The following is a 24,650-nucleotide window of genomic DNA, read 5'->3' as shown; positions in this document are numbered from 1 at the left end:
AGTCCATTCTAATTTTAAGGGGTGTTTGATTGGGTGTTACATCACACCGACACACTATAGGTTGCATGGCAGCATTTCAGCATTACTGGTGGAGGTAGACCTCAGGTGCCCTTCTGTGTATTTTTTTTAGGCATGATGGGCACCTGAGAAGAACCAATGACGTTCCGTAAGCTAGCTGAATAGCTTCTTACCATGAAAGAATCCAAAGTTCCTGTCGGGATTCGAAAATTGGTCAGAGGCAAGTGCTTTCAAGTAAAAAAATTAACCACTCGGCAACAGACACCCCCTAGTTTAAGGGATTTCAATATCAAAATACAAATTTTGATGTACTAACAGTAAAGAGCCTGGCCAGACTACACAGATGTGCAGGCTTGCCTGGTTCTATACTGGTGGTAAAGGTTTACCAGCCGGTTAAGTGTTCAATCATTTACTATCATAGATAAAGTGACAGTAAGTCCATTCAAATATAAATACTGAGTGTACAGGCAAAAGTCAAAATAACTAATTTTCAACTGGCAGTTAAATATTATTATAATCTTTAAGTGACATTATGCTCATTTTTTACACTGCCGAAATTGAGATGCATTAGTAATATATTTTTAAAACTTGACAATTTTTAAAGTGATTGACCAATAATAGATAATGAAAATTGTGTATGATACAATATAGAAAGTACCTAAATTATAAAAAGACTGCCCACTCATTATAAATAATTTAAAGTTACCTATAAATTCTGAATGATATTTATAGAAATTTCAGATATTTATAAAAAAAATTTCAGTTGGTAACATGGGTCATTGGTTATTCCTTCATAGTAAAATATAAAATTGAACAAAATCATGGCAAAATGTCAAGTTATTTAGGAAATAGATATCAATTCTGAGTGCATTGTTGTAGAATAATGCACGGTTTGAGTTCAAATGCGTAGTAATATAATCATGAAGGCCGATAGGCCTGAGTGATTAATTACAAAGCATTTGAACGAAAAACGTGCATTATTATACAATAATGCACGAAGAATTAATATCTATTTCCATTCTAACACGTCAAGAAAAAATATAATTATTATTATAAAGTTGGACTCTTTGTTTGGTGGTTAAATTTGTTTTCGCCTCAGAGTTTCCAATAGAAACGTTCTTTAAAGGCTATTCCAGTGGGTTGAAAAAAACTGTCGATAAATATACCGTGCGTAGAAACATTTTGAGAATAACAAATTTTGAAAACGTTGGTAAAACTTTGTTTGTTTATTTTATTTCACTCTATAATTTTTCAAGCAAAATACAAATTTTTAAAAGTGAAATAAATGTAAAACTTAACTTGTTTGCGACATTAAAATAGCGTACTTGATTTGATTGTTTTGCACATGCTGTTTGGCGCTATATTGTGACGTCACATAAACAACACTTTAAACGTCTGTACAGCGTTAACGACTGAATTAAAGATATTGGTGTTCGGATTCATTTTTTTTTAGTTAGACCATTTTCTTTCATTCTAGATAGCTTTCACAACAAAATTCGACAAAAAATGTTTTTATTTATCAGATTTTTTAAACAAAATGGCGGCCTCAATGTGAAAATACACGGGGAGGTTATAAGAACGACGAGTGCATTTTTGTAGAATAATGCACGCTTCGGGCCTTCTTTGTTTATATTGAAAAAAATCCGATAGTGTTAGAATGTTATTTTTACCTATTCACTGACCATTTACAAATGGATTTAAGAATTTACATAGCTATTAAACTAAACTTGACAGAAGAAAATGAACAAAATGTCACTTAAATAATATTGAAGAATAAACAATAAATACATGTACATAGTACAACATCTGTGTTGCACATTTTTAAATTTTAATATAAAGTTGATCATATCATTATTTATTGAAGACATTAAGATAATAAGATAAGAAACTTCACATATATTCTAACAAAACCATAAAGTCAACAAAATAATACTACATTTGTCTTCATTTTTACATAAGAAACATCTATCACACAATTATGCAAATATTTGTTGAACCCTTTACCTGCTAAAGATACATAATGGACTTGCCCTGCTTTTCATTCGAAACAGTCAATTATTGTTGTAAGGGGTTTCAGTGTTAAAAGATCTAATATTAGCAGCAGACAATTTAAAGGGAGTTCTGCTGAGATCCAAAAGCCTAAAAACAATTAATAAACCTCTCATAGATTAACTGGGACACTAATAACAGAAAAATATGTAAAGGATAATAATGAAATATACACAAAAATGTACATGTACTAAGAATTCAATTGAAAATCAAATTCTGGTGTGATTTTTAGCAAGTTTTAAGTAAAATGCATTTAAACATTTAGTTTTTAGGTCATTCTTAGCACTTAAAATGATTATTCTGGAAAATCTGAGTGAGAAATTGAAATTTTGTAAATATGTTATTGGTATATATCTTCATTAAATGGTTTAAAAATGTATAATATAATTTTTTTACAGTCCCATCATATCAAAAACCTCAGTGGAGTGCCTTTAATATGAAGGCTGATGGATGTGCAGGCTGGCCTGACTTTATATTGACAGCATAGACAGGTCATTATAAACATCAATAGCATTCAAAGAGTTCAGACCACATCATTCAAATTATCTGAATTTCACTTCGGCAACCGTTTTAACTCAAGTGCAAGCCAGGTGGCCATGCTGAGTAGCACAACAGAGCCTGACTGATGGGTGGCAGCCAGATGTGTGGGTACGTACATCAGTAATGTAAGAATTCCAAGTGAAGCCTGAAAATGGAGAAAATATTTCTGCTACATCAAAAGACAGTAACATATTGTAGTTATTCCATATAGATATAATAACTTGACATTCACATTACAAAACTCTGTCATCGATACTTAGTCATCAATATACTACAATTTAGTATGCCTTTTTAAGGATTGTATTCTAATTCAAACTGACTGTCAGGATTATTCAGCGACTTTTCCCAAGAGCCTTGCTGAAGAAAAACTTTTAATAATTCTGAAACTAATCCATAGACACATAAAGATGTCTTTTTCCTTACTTAATTAAGTGAATAATCAGCAAAACACAAGAATACTGGTCACACTGATGAATGCTCCTCTATGTTGCTTTGACAAAACTAAAATAATTGCTCACTATGAAGAAAAGATGTTAACTTTTAACCAGTGACCTTGTCCTAATTAACAACTGAAGGTTCCAACACAACATACATCAAAGATACCAGTCAATAAAGCAGTTATAAGAAACAGTAAAGAAATGATGCACAAATGCAATAACTAGATTAAATTTATCTGTTAAATGCATATTTTGACAAAAAATAAAAACTTTGACTTGAGTGTGATGGATGGTCAGACAGAAGGATAGATGGCAAACCCCCATCAAATTCATACCTGAATAAATGCCATTCCAGCTAGACAGTTGACAGCTAGGCGAGCTCTTCTTGGCAACGGATACTTTCTCACCATTAGCCAAAATCCACTTATTAAAACTACTGTACTTTGTGCCTATAATATGAAAAACAGTTTTAAAATGTAACATACCTTTTTATCTTCAGGTATCACTAAAATATATGTAATGCAATGGTACCTGAATGAAGACTATAATTTGAAGGCATGTCTAATTTTAAGAAACAAATATTTGTGGCTCACTTTCATTGACTAGATTTCTAATGATAGAGATGACAAAAATAGCGAAAAAAAAGGAAGTCACAAGACATAATTAAAATGACTAAAATTTAAAATAAAAAATGAAAAAAAAAAAAAATCCTACATTAATCATTTTTGTTTACATATTAAAATAAAAAGTTGGTCCTTGAATTTGGGAATCATGAAACTCAGAAATGATCTTGACAACTTTCATCCCTGGTTAACTACTAGATAAACAAACAAACAAACAAACAAACAAACAAACCAGATATCTATGGTTGAATTGTACAGTTGTTGCATTTTCAAACATGTTTTTCCATTTTGGTGACATTGCTAAAAGGTCATCAGGAACCCATCTATCTGCCATCTTAGGCCAGGAGTTGTAAGTTAGGCCGGCATCTAGTCCAGCCACAAATGCACCTACGATAATTTTCAAAATAATACTTTATTTTGTATTTTAATGGCTGGGTTTTGGTTCTGGGTTTAAGTCTCATCAACATTCTTGTTATAAGGACATATGGTAACTATTCATTTTTTCCCCTGGTGGATGAAAACCTAAGGTGTGTCTCCATGCATTTTTTCAGACATGAATGGACATTTTAGTAGAACGAAAACTATCCTTACACAAGCTGGATAGCTTTTTTCATCTTAAAGAATCCCTAGCAGATTTCTAACCATAGCAGTGAATGTAGATGACTAACAATCAGACCACAATGCCCCTAAAATTAATTTAAGTACAGCAATAATTTAATAAATAAATAAGCCTGAATTATAAATTTGAAATTTCAAAATAAAGTTTCTATTCAGAGATGGTTGTTTTGAAGTATGTAGAATGTTTAGTTTAGTTTATACAAATTTATTTTAGTTTGATTGTGTCGGAAGCTATAAGCTTATTGAAACACTCTCAAATCCGTTCCTGGAACCAACCAGTACTAAGCAATGAATGTAAAGTTTCTTGCTCAAGGAAAAAAACAGCTTGCCCCTGACAGGGTTTGAACCCATGCTGTCAGCAATCCTTAGATTATTAGTGTGACGTGTTAAGTTGTTAACCACTCAGCCACACCGCCACTCTAAGAATGTAGAATGGAGATGTTATAACTAAGCTAACTAAGATAAATTTACTGAGAGACAGGCATGACAAAAATATTTTACCTTCTGTCTAAAACAAAATGGGCAAAAAAGGTTAGATATGCAGTTCAATGTATTTAAGACAATTCATGCATTTACCAAATATATATTTTATGTTCAGTTATGTAATAAGGTGTGACGATTAATACTAAATTCTAATTAAGAAGTAATAATTCATAAAATTTCTTTTTTTCGCTGAATTAGAAGTTCATAATCACCTGATAAAGCAGTGACGAAAACAACAGCCATTAAACCATGTGCCATTCCTCTAACTCTAGCCAGCTGTTTGAACTCTGGAATCTAAAAACAAATATACCGGTAAAAATAACAAAATTTATACAAAGTGAATTAAATCTATATACATATCAGACTTGAACCACAAAGAGGATATTCATTAGTTTTTAGGGAGTATCTAACTAAGAGGCAAGAATCTTAAATATTTTCTAATAAAAGTATAAGTATAAAGAAATTCTTACATCAAAGTACATATATACTTACATATATAACTTTTAATCCTTGTGATAAAAATCATACTTCACTGACAAATTTAAGTATCTCTTCGAAAATCAACATCATTTTTCTAAAACTAGTTAAAATGAAATCTTAACGACATATTACCTTTAATCAAAAACGTATCAAATGAAACTATGTTATTAAATTTTGTATTATTATTCTACTAAACAATTAAAATCATTTTATAAAGAAAGGGTCCGCAGAAAAAATCAGGTTAAAACAAAATCACAGGAAAAAAAATCACAAAAGTACAGTACAACCCCTTCAGCGCAACACCCCCTGGGAGACTCAGATTTCAGTTGAAAGATGTTGCTTTAGAATGGTTAACTTCATTTTGAATTTTAACTTTGTGAATATAAAGATATTGTTGTTGATATTGATGTAAATCCTCTACTGAGTGCCACTTTGTAGAGATTGCACTTGGTAGAGAATTAATTGCACTTATTTCTGTTCTAATTGAGAGTTGGCATTTCTGTTTTACTTGAGAGGTGACATTTCTGTTTTACTTTCAAGAGAGGTGACATTTCTGTTTTACTTTAGAGATGACATTTCTGTTTTACCTGAGAGGTGACATTTCTGTTTTACTTGAGAGGTGACATTTCTGTTTTACTTGAGAGATGACATTTCTGTTTTACCTGGGAGGTGACATTATTAACACACATAATATTTCTGTATTACCTGAGAGGTGACATTCTGTTTTACCTTAGAGATGACATTTCTGTTTTACTTGAGAGGTGACATTTCTGTTTTACTTGAGAGGTGACATTTCTGTTTTACTTAAGAGGTGGCATTTCTGTTTTACCTTATAGGTGACATTTCTGTTTTACATGAGAGGTGAAATTTGAGGTGATATTTTGGTTTTACCTGAGAGATGTCATTTCTGTTTTACCTGAGAGGTGACATTTTTGCTTTACCTGGGAGGTGACATTTCTGTTTTACCTGGGAGGAGACTTTTCTGATTTACCTGGGAGGAGACATTTCTGTTTTACCTGAAAGGTGACATTTCTGTTTTACCTGAAAGGTGACATTTCTGTTTTACCTGAGAGATGTCATTTCTGTTTTATGTGAAAGGTGACATTTCTAATTTACCTGAACTGGTGTTAAAACATGGGCGAGTCCATTCCACAAGAAAAGGGTGTACAACAGTAATGCAGAACCTAGATGAGCTGCTAGTCTGTACTGACTCACTCTTGGAATTTCATAAGCATTTTGCTTTTCTTCAAGTCCACTCTTGACCATGTACCAACCTAGAAAACCCTGTAAAAATACTTAATACAATGTATGGGGGATATAGAGCTATGTTTAAAACTGTAGCCCTAAAATGATTTTTTTTTAAAATATGACACCTGTACTGGTAATAGAGGTAAATTCATCAATTAAGCTTCAAGATTTTTTTCCACAAACCAGCTAAAAATATATGTTTCAACCAATTTTTAGATTTTTAAAAAAAATAAGTTATATTCACAGCTTTAGTCTTTGCATTGTATGTGAATCAGAACTGAAATGTGTTTAATCCTATATAAGTCAAGATAAAAATGACTCCCAGGCAGGGCCAAAAGGTGAAATTACTTCCAAAAAATCATGCCCTCTGCAAAGTAGTTTCTGAGGAGAAAATCTTTTGAAGATTTCATTTAAAAAAAAATTTTAACACTTGTGACCTACTTATGCAATCAGACTGGAACTATTTACAAAATGTTGTTGAGGCCTACCAAAGGATCATTCCTGTGAAATTTGGTCAAAATTAACCTAGTGTTTGAGAGAAGATGTTGTTGAAAGGAATAGACATATTGCTGTTAAAAAAACTCAACTCTGGGCACTAAACATGTATGTATCTATTAAGTAACCAATACACCAAGAATATAAAATCATCAAAGATTTACCTGAAATCCAATCAGACCTGCAAATATGGCCAGTCTGGGCTTCAAGGCTTTAGAAATCCAACCTTTCTTTAGGAAATATAGGGCAGGTAATGCAAACACTAGCCCTACACCTCGACCCCACATTCTGTGGCCCCATTCCATATAATATATGAATTTAAACTCAGATAACGTCATTTCACCTTTCTCTTGTGCAACACTGAAAAAAAGTTAAATATAGAAAATTTTACTAATACATGTAGTTGAGAACTGAATTATATTATGCTTTATACTATTTCCTTAAAGGCCCATTATGCCTAAGAATGGCTAAAATTTCTATTTCTCAAAACCTTTTTATTTTTGGTATCTAGTTACAGTTTCCAAAACAAATACTAATTTGTCATACAGATGAACTTCCTTTGCTCCTTTTGCTTTGTTGGCAATTGGCATAATTACAATGAATACATATTCAGTATTGAAGTCAAAATAGTACATTGTTTACATTTTGCTACATTAACAACATATTACTGGACAATCAGCGCTACTTTCTTCAGCTGTGAAACATCTAACATGTATATCATAAATCAATTATTAAAACATTATCAAACACAGTCATGTCTGACATTTCTAAATAATTTTATAAATATGGATTTCTGAGGCATAATGTGCCTTTAAACAGACTGAGGGTTTGTTGTATACATGAGTACATTACAACACAATGTTGCTCAGAATAAGGAATGAAATATCTACATGCAGTCTGACTTTGTATGAAGTCAGACGTGACATCAATATACTAAATGACATCATGAAAAAAAATTACTTCTCAACTAAATGTAGTTCACCATATTTTTTATGAGTTCTCTATCTTTCAGCATTATAAAAATGAAAGTCAATGTACATATTATTTTTTCTCTAGCATTGTTTTATTAGTCAATTATGCATTATTTAGGGTGCAAATGCCTACAGACTTTATGATTTTACTGCTACATATCTAAACTCAACTATTCTGCAAAACTCTCAAAGTTAATTCATGTACATGTACATGTATATGATTTTTTTTACTTTCATAAATTTTATTCAACACACACATAGTATACCTATATAACTGATATGTTTGTTTGTTCAGAGAAAATATTCAATATTAATAAAAAGACAGTATTTATAATGGAATATTAAAGTTTTCACTTGAAACATTGGCATAAGAACTTACTATTTATACTCTGGGTATTGTTTATATATCTCAAATTCTTCTTCCCATTCTTGCTGGGATCTTGGTGGTTTCATATCTTTAAACAACTTCCAGTCCACCATTGATAATCCAGACTCTGTCAACCTGTAAGTGCAAGCACCATGTCATAATTAAATTTTTTCTCACTTTCAAACATCAATGCATAATTTGTATAACCAAGTGAACAACAAAAGAAAAGCACAATTAGTTCAATGCATGACAATTTTACATGTGATAACTGTATCTCATGGACCATCCAATGACCTTTTGACCCAGAGCCAACTGGCGGCACAAGACCCATGTGACCAGTGCAGACCAAGATCGGACAGCTACATGTAATCCAGAACAACACATCAATGCCGTCTGCTAATGACCTCTACTGTTTGCTATTCATTCAGTATCTATTTTGAAATTTTAACAAAATAGGATGAACTAATAGGATCAAATAATTTATATTTAGCGGAATAATGATTAATGACAAATTACTTTTAACCCTTTGAAAAATAGAAGCTGTAATGACCTGTCTATACCAACATTTAAGAGCCAGTCCATCCTGCACTTCTGTGCCATCTTAACTTGCTTCAAAATATTGTTTGCTTATGTTAAGCATTTTGATCACATAAAATTAGGGAAAGTTTAAAATTTTGAGCTGTATGCATCTTTTATATAAATTTAGCATGGCAAATGAAGTAGAGTTGCATTTGTAATGATTAATAGGAAAGAAAATATATACACATTCCACTGTATACCAATGAACAGCTAAATCACTTGATAAAATAATATATAAAATTTGCAATAAATCAACATTATACATTTAAAAAAACAGAAAACCTTATATCTGGAACATTTTCAGTCTCGAGGTTGTGCATACCTTGTTATACCACCTAGAAGGACTGCACCAGCACACATGCCGGCACAAGAAATCAACCATCCTCCAACAATCTTTTGAGCCCTTCGAGAAATCTGAGGTGCCGCTGTTTCAGCTGCTGTAGCTGTCTGGCGAACAACTTGCGATACCAAACCAGGAAACAGTTTCTGAAATAAAAAGGAAGGATAGTATGACAATGATTTATTAATAAAGCTCCTTTGAAGAAAATATATTTCTAGATTAACAAAAGATTTTATTACATAAACGTTTTGATAAACAGTTTTACCAGGACACAGGAGTGTTATAAAGCCATCAAATCAGAACGATATTACTCTAGTGTAATATCAAGGCAATGTCAATACATAGTGTAAACATTATGTGTCATAAAAACATATTGTAAAAGAAGCTTGCATAATATGAATCTTTTTAACAAATTTATCATTTAATATTAAATCTACACTCATTTGATTATTAATCACTATAAATACTAGCAAATAACAACTAAACAAAGATTTCAAATGATGCTAAAATAAATTTGGCTTTCACCAAATTCTTTTGTCTGATAAAAATGCCTAAATTTGAAAAATTTTAAAGACATTACCTAAAACGGGTTTATTTATCTACTGGATATTCATATAAATGTGGCACATAAGGTGCCTTCAAATGAATAGGTCAAAGTTTTTCTTAAACAGCTTCCGTCACTCCTTTATGAATACTTCTTAGCTGTATTTTTTTTTCTTATAATACTAGTATGTAATTATAATTATTTTCACATTATAACTTATTTTAACAAATGGTTTATCTTTAATAAACAGAAAACTGCTTACTAACATCTACCATGATTGTACAAATCAATTAAATTTCAAAGAAGCAGAATTAAATAAACTAAAAATTCATTGTATAAATTCAGTCTAAATTAACATAGTTCAGTCTTAAACTAAGAAGTAGCTAATTTACAAAATAAATTGAAATTTATCTTATCCCTTTTGAGAAATAAAATTATATAAAATGATATGGTCGCACAAAACTTACGAAATATTTCTTTTTAAACTGAATATAAGCAAAAAAGTTTTCAATCTTTTACCTTGTGTCTAGAAAGGTGATGTTTTGCAGCATTTAACTGACTGTAGCTTACACGTCCTGCTGTAAAGCATTTATGGAATTTCTGGCAACATGGTCCCGGCTAAAATTAAAAGAAAAGAAAAAGACTTTACAATTACAGCTACAAATGATAATAATGGTCAATTTTATGCATTAAAACTGATCAAAATATTTTATTCTTGTTTTACACTCAATTTACAGTTACTTATAAATTCCTCACTTGACACTAAGCAAGTTCTGAGATTTGCTGATGAGGGTAATGCAAGGATACTGGCAATTTGTTGACAGAAATAAAGAATGTGATGAATTGAACTGTCATCAAAAAGCATTCATGTAATTCAGTTAAAATTTCATATTTTAATATGCTTCACCTTTGAACACTTTTTTCATGAATGTCAAGCAGCAAAATGTATGTTTACTCGAGGTGGATTTTGACATTTCGATGGCACAAAACATGCCAACCTCGCAACTTTAAGGTAATTTTTCAAGTTTGACATTTCATTTATCATAAATGTTGACCATGTCAGGAAATATGCTACAGTGAGTTATATAATTTGTATATATTTAGAGTTAGATACCGATAACCAGTACTTAGACCATACCAAAAACTGTTTCATAATTAACCGGTAAATACCGTTTCAAAAAGTGCCAGTGTTTTAAATGGTTATTTTCAAAATTAAAAAGCAAAGAGAATAAACAAAATTGCAAAGGAAAACAAATAAAATCAACGATTATTTGCGTCAATAATATCATAAAAAGAAAGCGAAATGACCTTGATTCTAAATGTCCATAATAAAAGTCAAGAGAGATCACTACGGAGTATTGCCGTATTGGCCATATTCACATCTACTATTAACATTATGCATAAATTCAAATACTTGCTATGGCATTTGTAGCGGCGGCACGAAATACCCAAATATAACCAAATACACCCAAATATACCCAAATATTGCCCAAATATACCCAAATATAGCAATATTTATTTTTGTTTGTATAAAATATAGATAATAATGAGAAATAAATAAATATTCATAAAATAATATGACTTAGCCTGCTATAACTTTAATTCATTCCGTTGAAATGGGCAGTTAAGATGTTGTAAGAAAATAAAGTTGTGACATTTGCTTATCTACAATATAGGTTCTTTATACTTTGTACTTGCAAATTTAATTCAAGATATGATATTTGTTGTCTACACTTACATTTTAAGGTGTAATTTTGTTGAAATTTCATATCATACAGAAGAAGAATGTCCATGAATAGCTTTAATAAAGTACATATACTGTATTTTGGTTCAAAACACAATGATAAGAAAATGTATATTTGGGTACGATTGATTATATCTTAGTGAAAGTGTATATTGTATTCATGATTAAAACATCACTTTTTTTTAGTATAAAACATTTATTTTTAGTATAAACGGGCAATATTTGGGTATATTTGGGCAATATTTGGGTATATTTGGGTATTTCGTGCTTAAAAATTATAATTATGTGTTTTGCTGTAAAACATTCCTACCAATTTGCATCAAAATATTCGCCTTTATAATATGCATGTCTTTGCTGATGTCAACATCATGGTGAGCTCTAGAACAAAGCGTTCTCCATTCATGATTTTCTGTCAATTTTCATCCTTGATATTATTGATATGCTGATGTCAAGGTCTCAGACATATTTTATTTCATAAACAATAACATTTTCATTTTCTCAATTTTATTATAATACATTACAGTATCGGTTTCGTTCTTAACAATATCCAACGCCATATATATAATATAAATTCTGGGACATACTATAAGTTATAGTATGTCCCAGATAGATTCTATGGTAAACATGTACAGTATAGAAATTTTGTATTGGATGATCAAGAGATTAATTTATGATAATTTACCATTACTGGCTACACAAATGAGCCAAGGCCTATGGTCATTTTGTATTAAGTTACATGTAACAGCCAGACAAGCTAAATTTTACCTTACATAATTAACTTAGCAAGATAATTAATAAATGTGAAACGACTTTCCTTTTACGTGCTTTCTATCACTTTTTTCAATTAAATTACAAATAAGAAGAAAAAAACCCCAGGAAAACAAGTCAAATGCCCGCTGTCGCACGTTTTAAACATGAAAATGCGTGTAAAACCTCACGTTCAGAATTTCAATGACCTTAAATAAGTCGCGAAATTATGTTACAACATAAAATTATGTACACATTTTACCTTTACAAATAATGGCATTGCATTCCTCCCCAAGGAAGACATGTTTACAAATAAAGATTGCATCTTCAGCCTGTTTTCAAAGTCGATTTATTTAACTTTCACTCGTTACGAAAAGATTACCAATTGCATAATGTCAACAAACAAGCGTCTACATGTGCCGCAAAAAGCTCTTGTTTGATCAAGATTTTCCCGGAAAAAAAGAAATCGGACAAAAAGCATGGAAGTTTGCATTGACTCTGTCCAATCAGCTATCAATGCAGAGAAAGGAGGTTGAATTCTAATTGTTCTTCATGTATCAAAAATGACTTTGTTTGTTTTTCTACCACTGTCATTATTGCAACTTCTTATCAACGTACTAGTAACCGGATGTTAACATTCGGATAAGTAGATGTTATGGGCTTGTTATAGTTTAGATGTACATTGTATGATTGTTGCTTTGCCAAAAAGTAAGCATATCTCAAAGCAACGTCATAGTTATAGGACTTATATATCGGATAAGATGATAGATTAAGTTGAAGGTAAATGATTAAATAATTCAATAAGATGAATTTTGCTTTAAACAGCTGTTAAACATGTCATTTTGACAAAATAATTTAAAGTAAAACTATTAGACTCTAACAATATTTGCTTCATTTGACTGAATTGAGAAAAATGAAAACATGTTTGAACTGTTGAATCCTGGAAAAAAAAATTTAATCAAATTAAACCACCTAGATCGCTAGATCTAGTAAGTTGGAATAGACCCGCTACATGTATCATTGTATGTTTATCACTGTCTATATTTTATACAGTTAATAGATACCTGGGTCTTCACTTAGATATAGCCACCAACTTGAGTGGTCTTAATTAATGTATATCAAATATATAAAAGCAGTTACATATATCATGCTTATAAATCATACATAGTTAAAATTGTTGTGAAAATAAGTGGGTAAACTTAAATTGTAATAGTAACTCTGTGTACCACTAATGACACCAGTCATTTGTAAGCTGCCTGATCACTGGTTGATGGTTAAGGTTCATGACTTAAGCCACTTTCCCCACACTGCACTGGACCTGAGTCAGGTCAGGGACTTCAGATTCTGGTTCATGTGAGGAAACTATATACCTTACTTACGACTATTCTCTCCCTTACCATTTCCTCCCTTGACGTTTCCTCAGTGACTGTTTTGGGGGATAGCCATCTGCATATGTGCAGATTGTTCCTCATTGATTGATAATATAATTATTAATTTATATAAAAGAAAAAAACTTTTTAGTAGATTACAACACATTGAACACAATATGACATTTTTCACAGACACTTGGGGTTATTTGATATTGGCTCCCCTTTTTGTTCCACATTGTATTCATCATGGCTAAATTTAATTTTCAGACCCTACGTCAAATTATTTTTGCATATCATTACCATCTGGTCACATGTCTTGTACAATAAACTTTAAAAAAAACACACCATAAAATATCATAATTTCATAGAGGTAACAAGGTATGTTCCCATTTGATGTGTAAGGAAGTCAACTGAATTTTTTTCCAGTACCATTTTGCACACTATATATTGTCATTTCATGTCGAGATCCAGACATTATTCTCTAACAAATAAAACTTGTGCATTTTTTTCTCATCGCATCTGGAAGAATTTCATTCAGCCAATTTGATAACCATGTGAATATTACACTCCCTGATACACTCCCGTTAGAAAGTGAATAACAGTGAAACATTTGATTTATGTGCAGGAGAGTAAATTCAAATAAAATAGACAATCATGTTGGTGCCAAGTAAAACTCAAGCAAATAAAACCCACCAGGACTCCCTGTTCCCAGTGTAGAACAATGGAGACTTAAAGGCTAGCAAATCACCTACTAGTGCTTGAAGACTGGCATAGGTTTCACATCAAGAACAGTTTTTCTCCAGCACGATGGTCTTAGATGGTTCATACCTAAATGTTGTACACCCAATCAGTATAAAATGAGCAGCATTGTGTGTATGATTTATTCCAAACACATTTACAGTGAAAAGGTCTTTCAGCTATGATATAGTTAAACTCAGAATTATGTTGTATTTTCAGGTGCAGTGAGAGTAGAATTATGTGCTAATCTAATGGAGGGTGGTACTACACCAAGCATTGGTAAAATAAAATATTTTATTTAATTTCTTACATATTGATTAGGGATTATTTTAAAACAAATCATACAACGGTCAAAAAAGGTGTTTTGTAATTATGCCCCCATTTCGAAGAAAAGGGGGTATATTGCTTTGCACTTGTCGGTCCGTCGGTCCGTCGGTCTGTCGGTCCGTCGGTCCGTCGGTCCGTAGACCAAATGGTTTCCGAGTGATAACTAAAGAACCCTTAGGCCTAGGAACTTCAAACTTGGTATGGTGAGTGGTCATGACAAGTAGATGACCCCTATTGATTTTGGGGTCAATGGGTCAAAGGTCAAGGTCACATTGACCTTGTAAGCAAAAACGGTTTCCGATCAATAACTAAAGAACCTTAAGGCCTAGGAACTTCAAACTTGGTATGGTGATTTGTCAAAATCAGTAGATGATCCCTATTGATTTTGGGGTCAAGGGGTCAAAGGTCAAGGTCACATTGACCTTGTAAGCAAAAACGGTTTCCGATCAATAAGTAAAGAACCTAAAGGCATAGGAACTTCAAACTTGGTATGGTGATTGGTCATGATCAGTAGATGACCCCTATTGATTTTGGGGTCAAGGGGTCAAAGGTCAAGGTCACATTGACCTCTTGGGTAAAAACGGTTTCCGATCAATAACAAAAGAACCCTTAGGCCTAGGAACTTCAAACTTGGTATGGTGATTGGTTATGACCAGCAGATGACCCCTACTGATTTTGGGGTTAAGTGGTCAAAGGGCAAGGTCACATTGACCTTGTAGGTAAAAATGCTTTCCGATCAATAACTTAAGAACCCTTAGGCCTAGGAACTTCAAACTTGGTATGGTGATTGGTCATGACCAGCAGATGACCTATTGTTTTTAGGGTCAAGGGGTCAAAGGTCATGTAACATTGACCTTGTAGGTAAAAACGGTTTCCGATCAATTAACTAAAAACGCTTAGGCCTAGGAACTTCAAACTTTGTATGATGATTGTTGGTGACCAGCAGATGACCCCTATTGAGTTTTGGGTCAAGGGGTCAAAGGTCAAGGTCACATCGACCTTGTAAGTAAAAACGGTTTCTGATCAATAACTTGAGAACGCTTAGGCCTAGGAACTTCAAACTTGGTATGGTGATTTTTCATGACCAGCAGATTACCCCTTTCGATTTTGGGATCAAGGGGTCAAAGGTCAAGGTCACATTGACCTTGTAAGTAAAAACGGTTTCTGATCAATAACTAAAGAACGCTTCGGCATAGGAACTTCATACTTGGCATTGTGATTGGTCATGATCAGCAGATGACCCCTATTGATTTTGGGGTCAAAGGTCAAGGTCACATTGACCTTGTATGTTAAAACGGTTTCGGATCAATAATAAAAGAACCCTTAGGCTTAGGAACTTCAAACTTGGCATGGTGATTAGTCATGACCAACAGATGACCCCTATTGAGTTTTGGGTCAAGGGGTCAAAGGTCAAGGTCATGACCAGTAGATACTTGATAACCCTTATTAATTGTTTGATCACTGGGTCAGAAGTCATGCATAATTACCTTATCAAATGAATAATTGGCTGCTGATAGGGGGCATACATGTTTTACAAACATATCTTGTTGTTATTTAGATTAGGTAAAATAAGACAAGAATAAAGTGTATTCAAATATATGATCATAGAAATTTTTCCAGAAAAAAAAATCATTATGAAACTTACTTAAAAAATATTAATTTAGCTAGAGACTTTTTAGTATTGTGAAAATATTAGTAGCTTTTAGTATTGGCCAATTTTTTCACTTTCCATATCTGATATATTTTTTTTGAAAGCATGAAAAAAAGGATTGTTGGGAAATATTGTTATTAATTAATTTGTAAATTAAGTTACATTAATGTTTTTACTGGCTGAACATTTATGGTTAATATTATGACTTATCTTCTAGTATCTCACCAGTACTACATTATATAAACAAAATCTGACTCTGCCAGGTCTTGCAAGCCTATACAATTCAAGAAACCTGTCTTGCGCTTACAAACACCTCATGTTAATTCCGATCACTGTACCTTTCTTGGGTTAGTCTACAGTGATTTTCCTACTTATACATGTATAACAGACTCTAAAAAAAAAGGCCTCTTCCCAATTGAAATTTTATTTAAAATCATGCAGTTTTCCCAAGAATCTGAACTTAAACCAGCTTTTTTACTTCCCAAATCAGCAATTTTAGCGATAATTTTTCCCAAAATCAAGAGGTTTAGGCCTCTTCCTAATTAAGTGAGAAAAAAGACTGGTCTATATATTTTGACATGAACCTATCTTGCGACAGTACATGTAGGTTCATTTCAAACTAAGTTACATGTTTAAGCGATCATAATTAGAGGTCACTTTTTAAGGCCAGTTACTCTGGTATGATTATTTTGATTAATTTGTTAGAATCTTCTTGGTTAAAGTTTTGTTTGCAAAATTGATCTTTAAAACTTCTGACTGTATTGACATTAAACTTAAATCATGTTTTCGGAATTATAATTGAAGGTCACTACGGTCTTATTACTTTAAAGGAAATATTACATGTACCAGGAACTGCTTTTAGGGCAAAGTCAGGTGAAAACTTTACCTTAAATCTCATTACTTTGCCCCAATTTAACTGAAAAGCAAAATCCACTTAACCTATATCTCCAAAGTGATAAATCAATATAAGTAATTGTACATCAAATGATAAGAGGGTATTTTTTGGTTTGAGTGAAATATGGAATATATTTTCGGGAAACATGATAAAATGCCACATATTTTCAGGAGCCAGAACCATGAGAACGGCAAGTGGAAATGAAAATAATTAATTATGTGTTTTTTTTATCATGTTGAGTGAAAATATATTTCATATTTCACCAAAAATGAAAAAATAACTTTTTTATTCAATTTCATTTTCAAAAAAGAATGATTACAAATCCCTGAAATGGAGCTGAAAGAATCATGAGAAAGTAGTCCCTAAAAATAAATGTGAGTTTTGACTCCGCCCACTTTCATATTTATTTTTTAACTTATGTGAAATATATTTGACTAATGGGTAAAAATACTAAAATTTAAAATATAAATTTTCAATGTACATGTAATATGTTCAAATTCATTCAGGGATGTTGAAAGTGATCAAGGCAACAGTTAAAATACCTGTGTTTGTGATGATAAGACCTCGTGGTGGGGATTTCACGTATTTTCAACACGAGTTTGATGTTATGTTTCAAGATTTATGCATGCTGAAGGAAACTGGTGCCGATGGTTTCGTCTTTGGAATTCTGAATAAGTTGGTAAATTTGAAATATATTTTAAGATAGTGATTCAATGCAGTCAATCATTAATTTATATTAGTGTTTTTGTGTTCCCACTTCAGTGGTGGGCATTTAGATTTACCCTTGTCCGTCCATCTGTCCGTCCTTCCGTCCATTCTCTTGTGTCGCACGTAACTCAAAAAAGTATTTGACCAAGAGTCATGAAACTTTACAGGAATGTTGATCAACATGTGTAGTTGTGCACCTTGGTATTTTTGTCTGGATATTTTAAGAATTTTTAGAGTTATTGCCCTTGACTTAGTAAAATTTTGCAATTTTCAACTTGTGTCGCATGTAACTCAAAAATCTATTTGACCTAGAGTCATATAACTTTACAGGAATGTTGATCAGCATGTGTAGTTGTGCACCTGGGTATTTTTGTCAGGATTTATATAGTATTTTTAGAGTTATTGCCCTTGACTTAGTAAAATTTTGCAATTTTCAACTTGTGTGGCATGTAACTCAAAAAGGATTTGACATAGACTCATGAAACTTTACAGGAATATTGATCAGCATGTGTATTTGTGCACCTGGGTATTTTCTTCTGGATTTTTTTAGTATTTTTAGAGTTATTGCCCTTGACTTAGAATTTTTTGCAATTTTCAACTTGTGTTGCATGTAACTCAAGAAGGATTTGACATAGAGTCATTAAACTTTACGGGAAGGTTGCTCAGCATATTTAGTTTTGCATCTGGGGTTTCGCTTGTGGATTTATCCAGTATTTGTTGAGTTATTTCCCTTGACTTAGTAAAAACTGTTTCATTATGTTGTTATTTGTTCCTTGAGTGCTTGAGCTAGAATCAGCCAACTTTACAGGAATAATGATCAACATCACTAAATTACAGGAATAATGATTCACATCACTGTCAAGCTTAGAATGAACCTAGGACTTTGCATGTGGATTTTTGTCAGTTTTGTAAGAGTTATTGCCCTTGACTTACAGAAGAATAAACTTGCAATTTTCAACTTGTTCATGCATAGCTCAAAAAGTATTTCACTTGTAGGCCTGAAAGTTTACAAGAATGTTGGCCAGCATGTGTACTTATGCACCTTGGGGTTTGCTTGTGGATTTATTCAGTATTTGTAAAGTCCTCACCCTTCACTTAGTAAAAGATTTTGAGTTTTCAAAAAATATTTGACCTAGAGTCATAAGATTGACAGAACAGTGGCGCGGTGCGGGCACCCGTGTCCTATGGACACATTTCAAGTTTTTTTTGTTTTTTTTGCTGTTTTTTTTTTTAAATCTTTGTAAAAGCAACTGACTGAAACTATGCTGATTACAATGTTTTCAATTCTGTGTATTTTTCAGTGTAAACAAAAATTAAAGCTGGAACTGGAAAATTTAAAGTGTTTCAATAAGCTGATAGCTTCCCACACAATCAAACTAAAATGAATTTAATATAAACTACAAATAAATTAAACTGGACAATAAATTCTGAAAAGTGTTTACTTTTTCTGTTTAGAATGACAGCTTCCATCACAAACTAAAATCATTTAAAAAAAAAAACTAAACTAAACATTAACTTGACAATAAGTTCTGAAATCTTTTTACGTCTGCAACTGTGGGGTTTAGAATCTGTTGCTGAATAAATTACATTAAAAACCCATGAATATCTAATGCAGACAGATTGTTAATTTAAAATATTTCATTGTGAAAATATTGATTGTGAAAAGGTGACAGACTGGTATGATTTGTTATCTGTGTCTAGCCTACAGTTATTATAGTCTGGTTTCCTTCCTCTTACACTAGCACTACTTCCTTTGTAAATGTAGGCTGGGAACCAGACTAACTGGTATCATTCTTAGTTTGGCTTTAAATTAACATATTATTTAATTTCAGAGATGGCACAATAGAAGAAAAAATGTGTGAGAAACTCCTTGGTAATGACTTTTGGTGTTGATTTTCTGACTTTAAAAACAATTTAAAAAAAAACAACAACAAAACTCTTAATATTTTATCATTTATAAAATATTTGTTTTATTTTGACTCAAGTTATATGCCATTAGTATTAAAATTCATGATAATTAAAAGTTTTTTCTTATTTTTGAGTTTATCTAGTTTATTTATGACATTTTGCCTGTGGTTGGCAGTAAAATAAGTTGTTCCATTTGAAATTCAGTCAAATCATTATCAGAAAATAAAATTAGGTGATTGGCTGGCCGCTGCTAATTTTTCATAGACTAGTCAGACTATAGAAAAGTTTTTTATGTCCATCCGAAATTTGACTACCCATGGGTTAGCTGGTTACTGCTAAACTCATAGACTGTGTCACCATTGTTGCTTCAATGAACAAAACCATTCTGTGAGAATCACCTTGTGGCTGAGGGGTTCCTTAGTGGAGACATCAGAATTTTAACTCAGCCGGTGAGGTGATTTTGACCCCTGGAGTTGCGTTAAGTTTTTAAGCCCCGAGGTGAGCCAAATCATTTTTCCTGTTTCTGCGCAATATGACCTTTATTGTTGGTGCAGCGTGAATCCAAACAAAACCAAAATCAATTACTATGATAAGAGAAGGTAATTAGTGTTTTCTTTAAAATTTATAAGGTTTCTTCAATATTTCTTGCAAGTTGTTATTTTTATCCAATTTCAGAATACGCCAAACCGTTGCCGTGTACCTTTCACAGAGGTAAGATGATTTATTGTCTTCATTGTCAACAGTTACAGTTTGATACTTTTATAAGGTCAACCTATTTTTGTGCAAAAGAAATCATACTGTTTATAGTTGTAAATTTGTATAACAGGATACAAATATATTTCATTCCTAGTACAACTGTACTCACTTTTTTTTGCTATGCTACAATTATAAAATACATTTTCCCAACAAATATGAATATGATGCCGTTAGCTACCTTAAGGTCAATCATCCATTGATAGTGTAAGCTCATATTAATTCAGTCAACTCTGTCATGTACACACCCTCTTAGCTTAATAGGGAAAGCATTAGATTCATAGTTCTAGGGTCACTTTCACAAGCAGTGGCTCTTGTTTAACCATTACATTGAATCTAATGGTCTTTTGTCACCACTGATTCAGAAATCATGTTAGATTAGTCAGTCACTTGGAGAGAAATTGGTAATTACTGGTGAGTGAGACAGGAAAGACAGTTAGATGGACTGACCTCCCAATTTATGTTAAAATTGGTGTTAAAACTAGAACAAAACTGTCACTTACATGTATCTTAATGTAATATTTGTTTTGGAGTCTGCAATATTGTGTTTTGATAATATTGACGCCTTATTACATGGTAGTTATATACAACATGTCACCATATATGCCTAATGTTTACTTATAAATGACTGAATATACATGGGATTTCTGATATTGCAAGTTGTTGGTTAATTATATTTCAGCTATTGATATGACAAGAGACATCAGTGAAGCATTAGAGAAAATTATTTCCCTTGGTTTCGGAAGAGTTCTCACAAGCGGGGGGGGACTCCTCAGCATTGGAGGGACTTCCAGTCATTGCTGGCATGGTGAAGCAGGTTTGTTTGAACTTTTTATCAAGTATAAAGCATACAGGACAAATTAATTTTTGTTATTATTCCCTTCCCATGAAATAAGGACAGATATATATGAGTAGGTGTAATGACATGGCAATGCCTGTCCATGCTTCCATTTAAATTCATTACAGACTTTTACTTTAGATTGTAACATAATGTTGTTTTAATACCGGTAGTAATTAGAAAGTGATGCACATTGAATGGCATTGAAGGCAGAGAATTTCAAGCTCAAATAAGGGGCATTTCATGGCCTAATGATTAAGGTGTCTGCCTCTCAACCTAGGGATCATAGGTTCATGCTCTAATTTGGTCACGACCATGCTTCTTCATATGACAGCAGTACTGGTTGGTTCCTGGAAGCAGACTGAAAAGTGATTTATATAAGTTGCAAGAACTTTTTTATCGCAAACTATCTGAAATAAATATGTTTAAACTAACATACTAGCTCTATTTCGAAAAATAGGGAGAGATAATTATACTTGCCTGGCATCAGTATCACACTTTGGTCAAGTATTTGCATGCAAGTTTGTAACATAAAATGGGTTGAAACTTCACATACTTGTTCTCCTTGATTATCTAACATGATGGGCACATATCCCATAACTCTGAGTGACCTTTTTAAAGGATTATGCCCCTTTTCTTACTGGTCAGCACTGACATAGGCAAGCTGCAGATCTTGTTAAGTTATGACCCTTTTGTTTGACATTTTAGAAAGATAGATTTTTATCTTGAGTTATACATAAAATTTTGAAGTGATTAGTATGTCAATAAGGACTTTTGTTTCTAATGTACTTAATGTTTCTAAGGAAGAAATGTTATATAATTGCCAATGATTATTGTAAAGTGTCGATATATTGTTTCCCTGAAGCTAATATATGTCCTTTAAAAAAATTGTGACATAAATTTCTTTTACAGGCTGGAAAACGGATTATAATAATGCCAGGTAAGTTAAAATGAATTTATCATCTCTCAAAGTTCATATTTTAATCGACCTTAAAATTTTGTTAATTCTTGATCCCCCCAAAAAAGTATAAGCCAGGCAATTTCATACACAGAGCTGGATATTATTTATATCTCACAGTCCTTGATATTTTTTATATTTCACATCAAATGCCTAAATTATGTGGGTTTTTTTTTTATACCTTGCATAACTTCTTTAACTTTTTATTATAATTATGATAAACACAATCATACTCTTTAACCTCTATTTAGATACCATCTCAGAGTAAAGAGCATATTTACTAAACCTATCCTCAAAAGGCATTTTTTTAAAAGAAAAAAAAAATACTATGTAACAATGAAAATGCATGCCTGTATTGAGAGATGACCTGCCAAAACATCACTTTTCTCCTGGATTCTGATCTGTATGAATAAGATACATGTATTTTCATTCTTTCTTAAAATGTAACTTATGTTTTGCCTTCCCCCGCATGAATAGATAATGTCATTATTTCTTAAAATGTAAGAAATGTTTTGACTTCCAGGTGGTGGAATTAATGAGAAAAATTTGCAAAGAATTTTAGAACAAAGTGGTGCTACAGAATTTCACTGCTCAGCTCGCTCCAGTGTTACATCTCAGATGACTTTCCAGAAGCAAGGCATCTCCATGGGAGCGTCCTTGACCCCACCAGAATTTAGTGTCAAGGTCACAGATGATAACAAAGTTAAAAACTTAGTGACAATGGCTTCAAACTTTTGGGGTACCTGAAAGTTTCAGAGTTAATTTTTGTAAGGTACATGTATATGACATGTTAATTGAAATTTGATTAAAATTTTAGATGAATGTTGCGGATAATTGTTTATACATTATTATTACATGCTTTTCGATGGTTTATAGAAATATATCAGTGATATAATAACTGGTAATTTCACTGTTTGAAACAGTGAAATTACCACTTTGATAATTTCACTGTTTTGAATTTAAGCCCATTACGTTGTTTCACTGCAATACCAGCGTGCACAGAACTGGGTACCAACTTAATGACATGACGTCGTAAATGACGTCACGTTGTATTATTATTTGGCGCGCTTTTCATTCAGTATTAGGTTTAATGTCCTTTTAAAACTTTTCTTTGCATATAATAAAAAGAAAATTTGTTTAGTTTAGTGTAAGATCAAAATATATTCCACCTTGTGAACACCAAAAGTTCATATTTCGCTCGTGGCTGCGCCACTCGTGAAATATACCTTTAGGTGCTCACCCGGTGAAATATATTCCGATCTTACACTGAACTAAACAAATATCCTCTATATCATTTCCTATAAAGTCTTTCTTTATGATACATTTTATTTATCATTATGGTATGGAATACAATAAATATTGATGATATCATACTAGTCGAGTTTCATATTTTTCCATTTTATCGTAGAAATATCTGTTAAGCTTTTACTGACATTGTCACATGCATATTATGTGGTGCAAAAATGTGGAACATTTGAGTGCTTTTTTTATACTGATACAGAAATGAGCCGCGTCACGACAAAACCAATGCAATGCGTTTGTGACCAGCATGGATCCGCGCAGTCTGATCAGGATCCACGCTGTTCGCTATCACTTTCTCTATAGGGTTTGTAAGAGGACAGCATGGATCATGATCACACTGCGCAGATACGCAGGCTGGTCTGGATCCATGCTCGTTGCAAACACATTACGTTGGTTTTGTCGTGACACGGCTCAAATATATTTATACGAGCATAATTGACTTTTTTCATAATGATCACTGATGTCTCACTTAACTGCATCCAGTATTTAATTAGCAGAGCATGCTGTCACTTCTTTTTATTATTATTCACATGTTTTGCAGAACTTTTTGATTTTGTAATAAGATGTAAATTTGCCGTTGAGTAAATGATTGGCCAACTTTTACTTATTGCTCTGGGTCTTCCATGTCCGAGTGGTTAGAGCCATAAGACTTCTATCCAGCAAGCTTTGGGAAGGAAAGCTAAGAAAATGCTGTATGACCTATACAGTGTTAGTGTAGCTTAAAATTCGGCAAAACTTACTGTTCATTGTGAAAAAAGTAATGCTATCAAACTTTATGTTCAAACTTATAATAGAAATTTACCTCTCAGTTTCATCTACTCGTATCTTCATGTTTAAATAACATAAAATGAGGTACAAGTGATATAATATTTGACATACTGCTTTTACATGTACAATGTACATTATATGTTTAACATTG

The 24,650-nt window shown here is 32.3% G+C and overlaps 2 protein-coding genes across 2 annotated transcripts; one reads left to right on the top strand and one right to left on the bottom strand.

Moving 5' to 3' along the window:
- Nucleotides 1–1,566: 1,566 nt before the first annotated feature.
- LOC132712961 (cytochrome c oxidase assembly protein COX15 homolog) lies at nucleotides 1,567–12,721 on the bottom strand. Its single transcript, XM_060695399.1, has 10 exons — nucleotides 12,546–12,721; nucleotides 10,312–10,410; nucleotides 9,231–9,394; nucleotides 8,342–8,464; nucleotides 7,156–7,351; nucleotides 6,365–6,532; nucleotides 4,981–5,062; nucleotides 3,900–4,054; nucleotides 3,380–3,493; nucleotides 1,567–2,752 (listed from the first exon to the last, which is right to left on the bottom strand). Exons 1-10 carry the CDS (start codon nucleotides 12,606–12,608, stop codon nucleotides 2,621–2,623), a joined length of 1,296 nt encoding a protein of 431 aa, XP_060551382.1. The 5' UTR covers nucleotides 12,609–12,721; the 3' UTR covers nucleotides 1,567–2,620.
- Nucleotides 12,681–24,334, top strand: LOC132712962 (copper homeostasis protein cutC homolog). Its single transcript, XM_060695400.1, is given in 9 exon segments — nucleotides 12,681–12,814; nucleotides 14,611–14,670; nucleotides 17,771–17,939; nucleotides 19,805–19,845; nucleotides 20,556–20,591; nucleotides 21,316–21,392; nucleotides 21,394–21,450; nucleotides 22,384–22,411; nucleotides 22,953–24,334. Coding segments are annotated over 9 exon segments (744 nt in total). The 5' UTR covers nucleotides 12,681–12,762; the 3' UTR covers nucleotides 23,177–24,334.
- The last annotated feature ends 316 nt before the right edge of the window (nucleotides 24,335–24,650 follow it).

Source organism: Ruditapes philippinarum, unplaced genomic scaffold (assembly GCF_026571515.1).
Source record: "Ruditapes philippinarum isolate M1 unplaced genomic scaffold, ASM2657151v2 ctg4862_1_1_1_1, whole genome shotgun sequence".
In the NCBI taxonomy this organism is placed as follows: Eukaryota; Metazoa; Mollusca; class Bivalvia; order Venerida; family Veneridae; genus Ruditapes; species Ruditapes philippinarum.
Note: the sequence above shows the minus strand (reverse complement) of the source record. Positions and strands in the feature narration are given on the sequence as shown.

What these genes read in the sequence shown, in the direction of transcription:
- LOC132712961 (XM_060695399.1), bottom strand. Translation starts at nt 12,608, where the DNA reads ATGCAATCTTTATTTGTAAACATGTCTTCCTTGGGGAGGAATGCAATG. An exon ending in CAATACCCAGAGTATAAATA is followed by an intron (nt 7,352 to 8,341) that starts GTAAGTTCTTAT and finishes ACTTTTTTTCAG; the next exon opens with TGTTGCACAAGAGAAAGGTG. An exon ending in ATGTTTTAACACCAGTTCAG is followed by an intron (nt 5,063 to 6,364) that starts GTAAATTAGAAA and finishes ATTTGTTTTTAG; the next exon opens with ATTCCAGAGTTCAAACAGCT.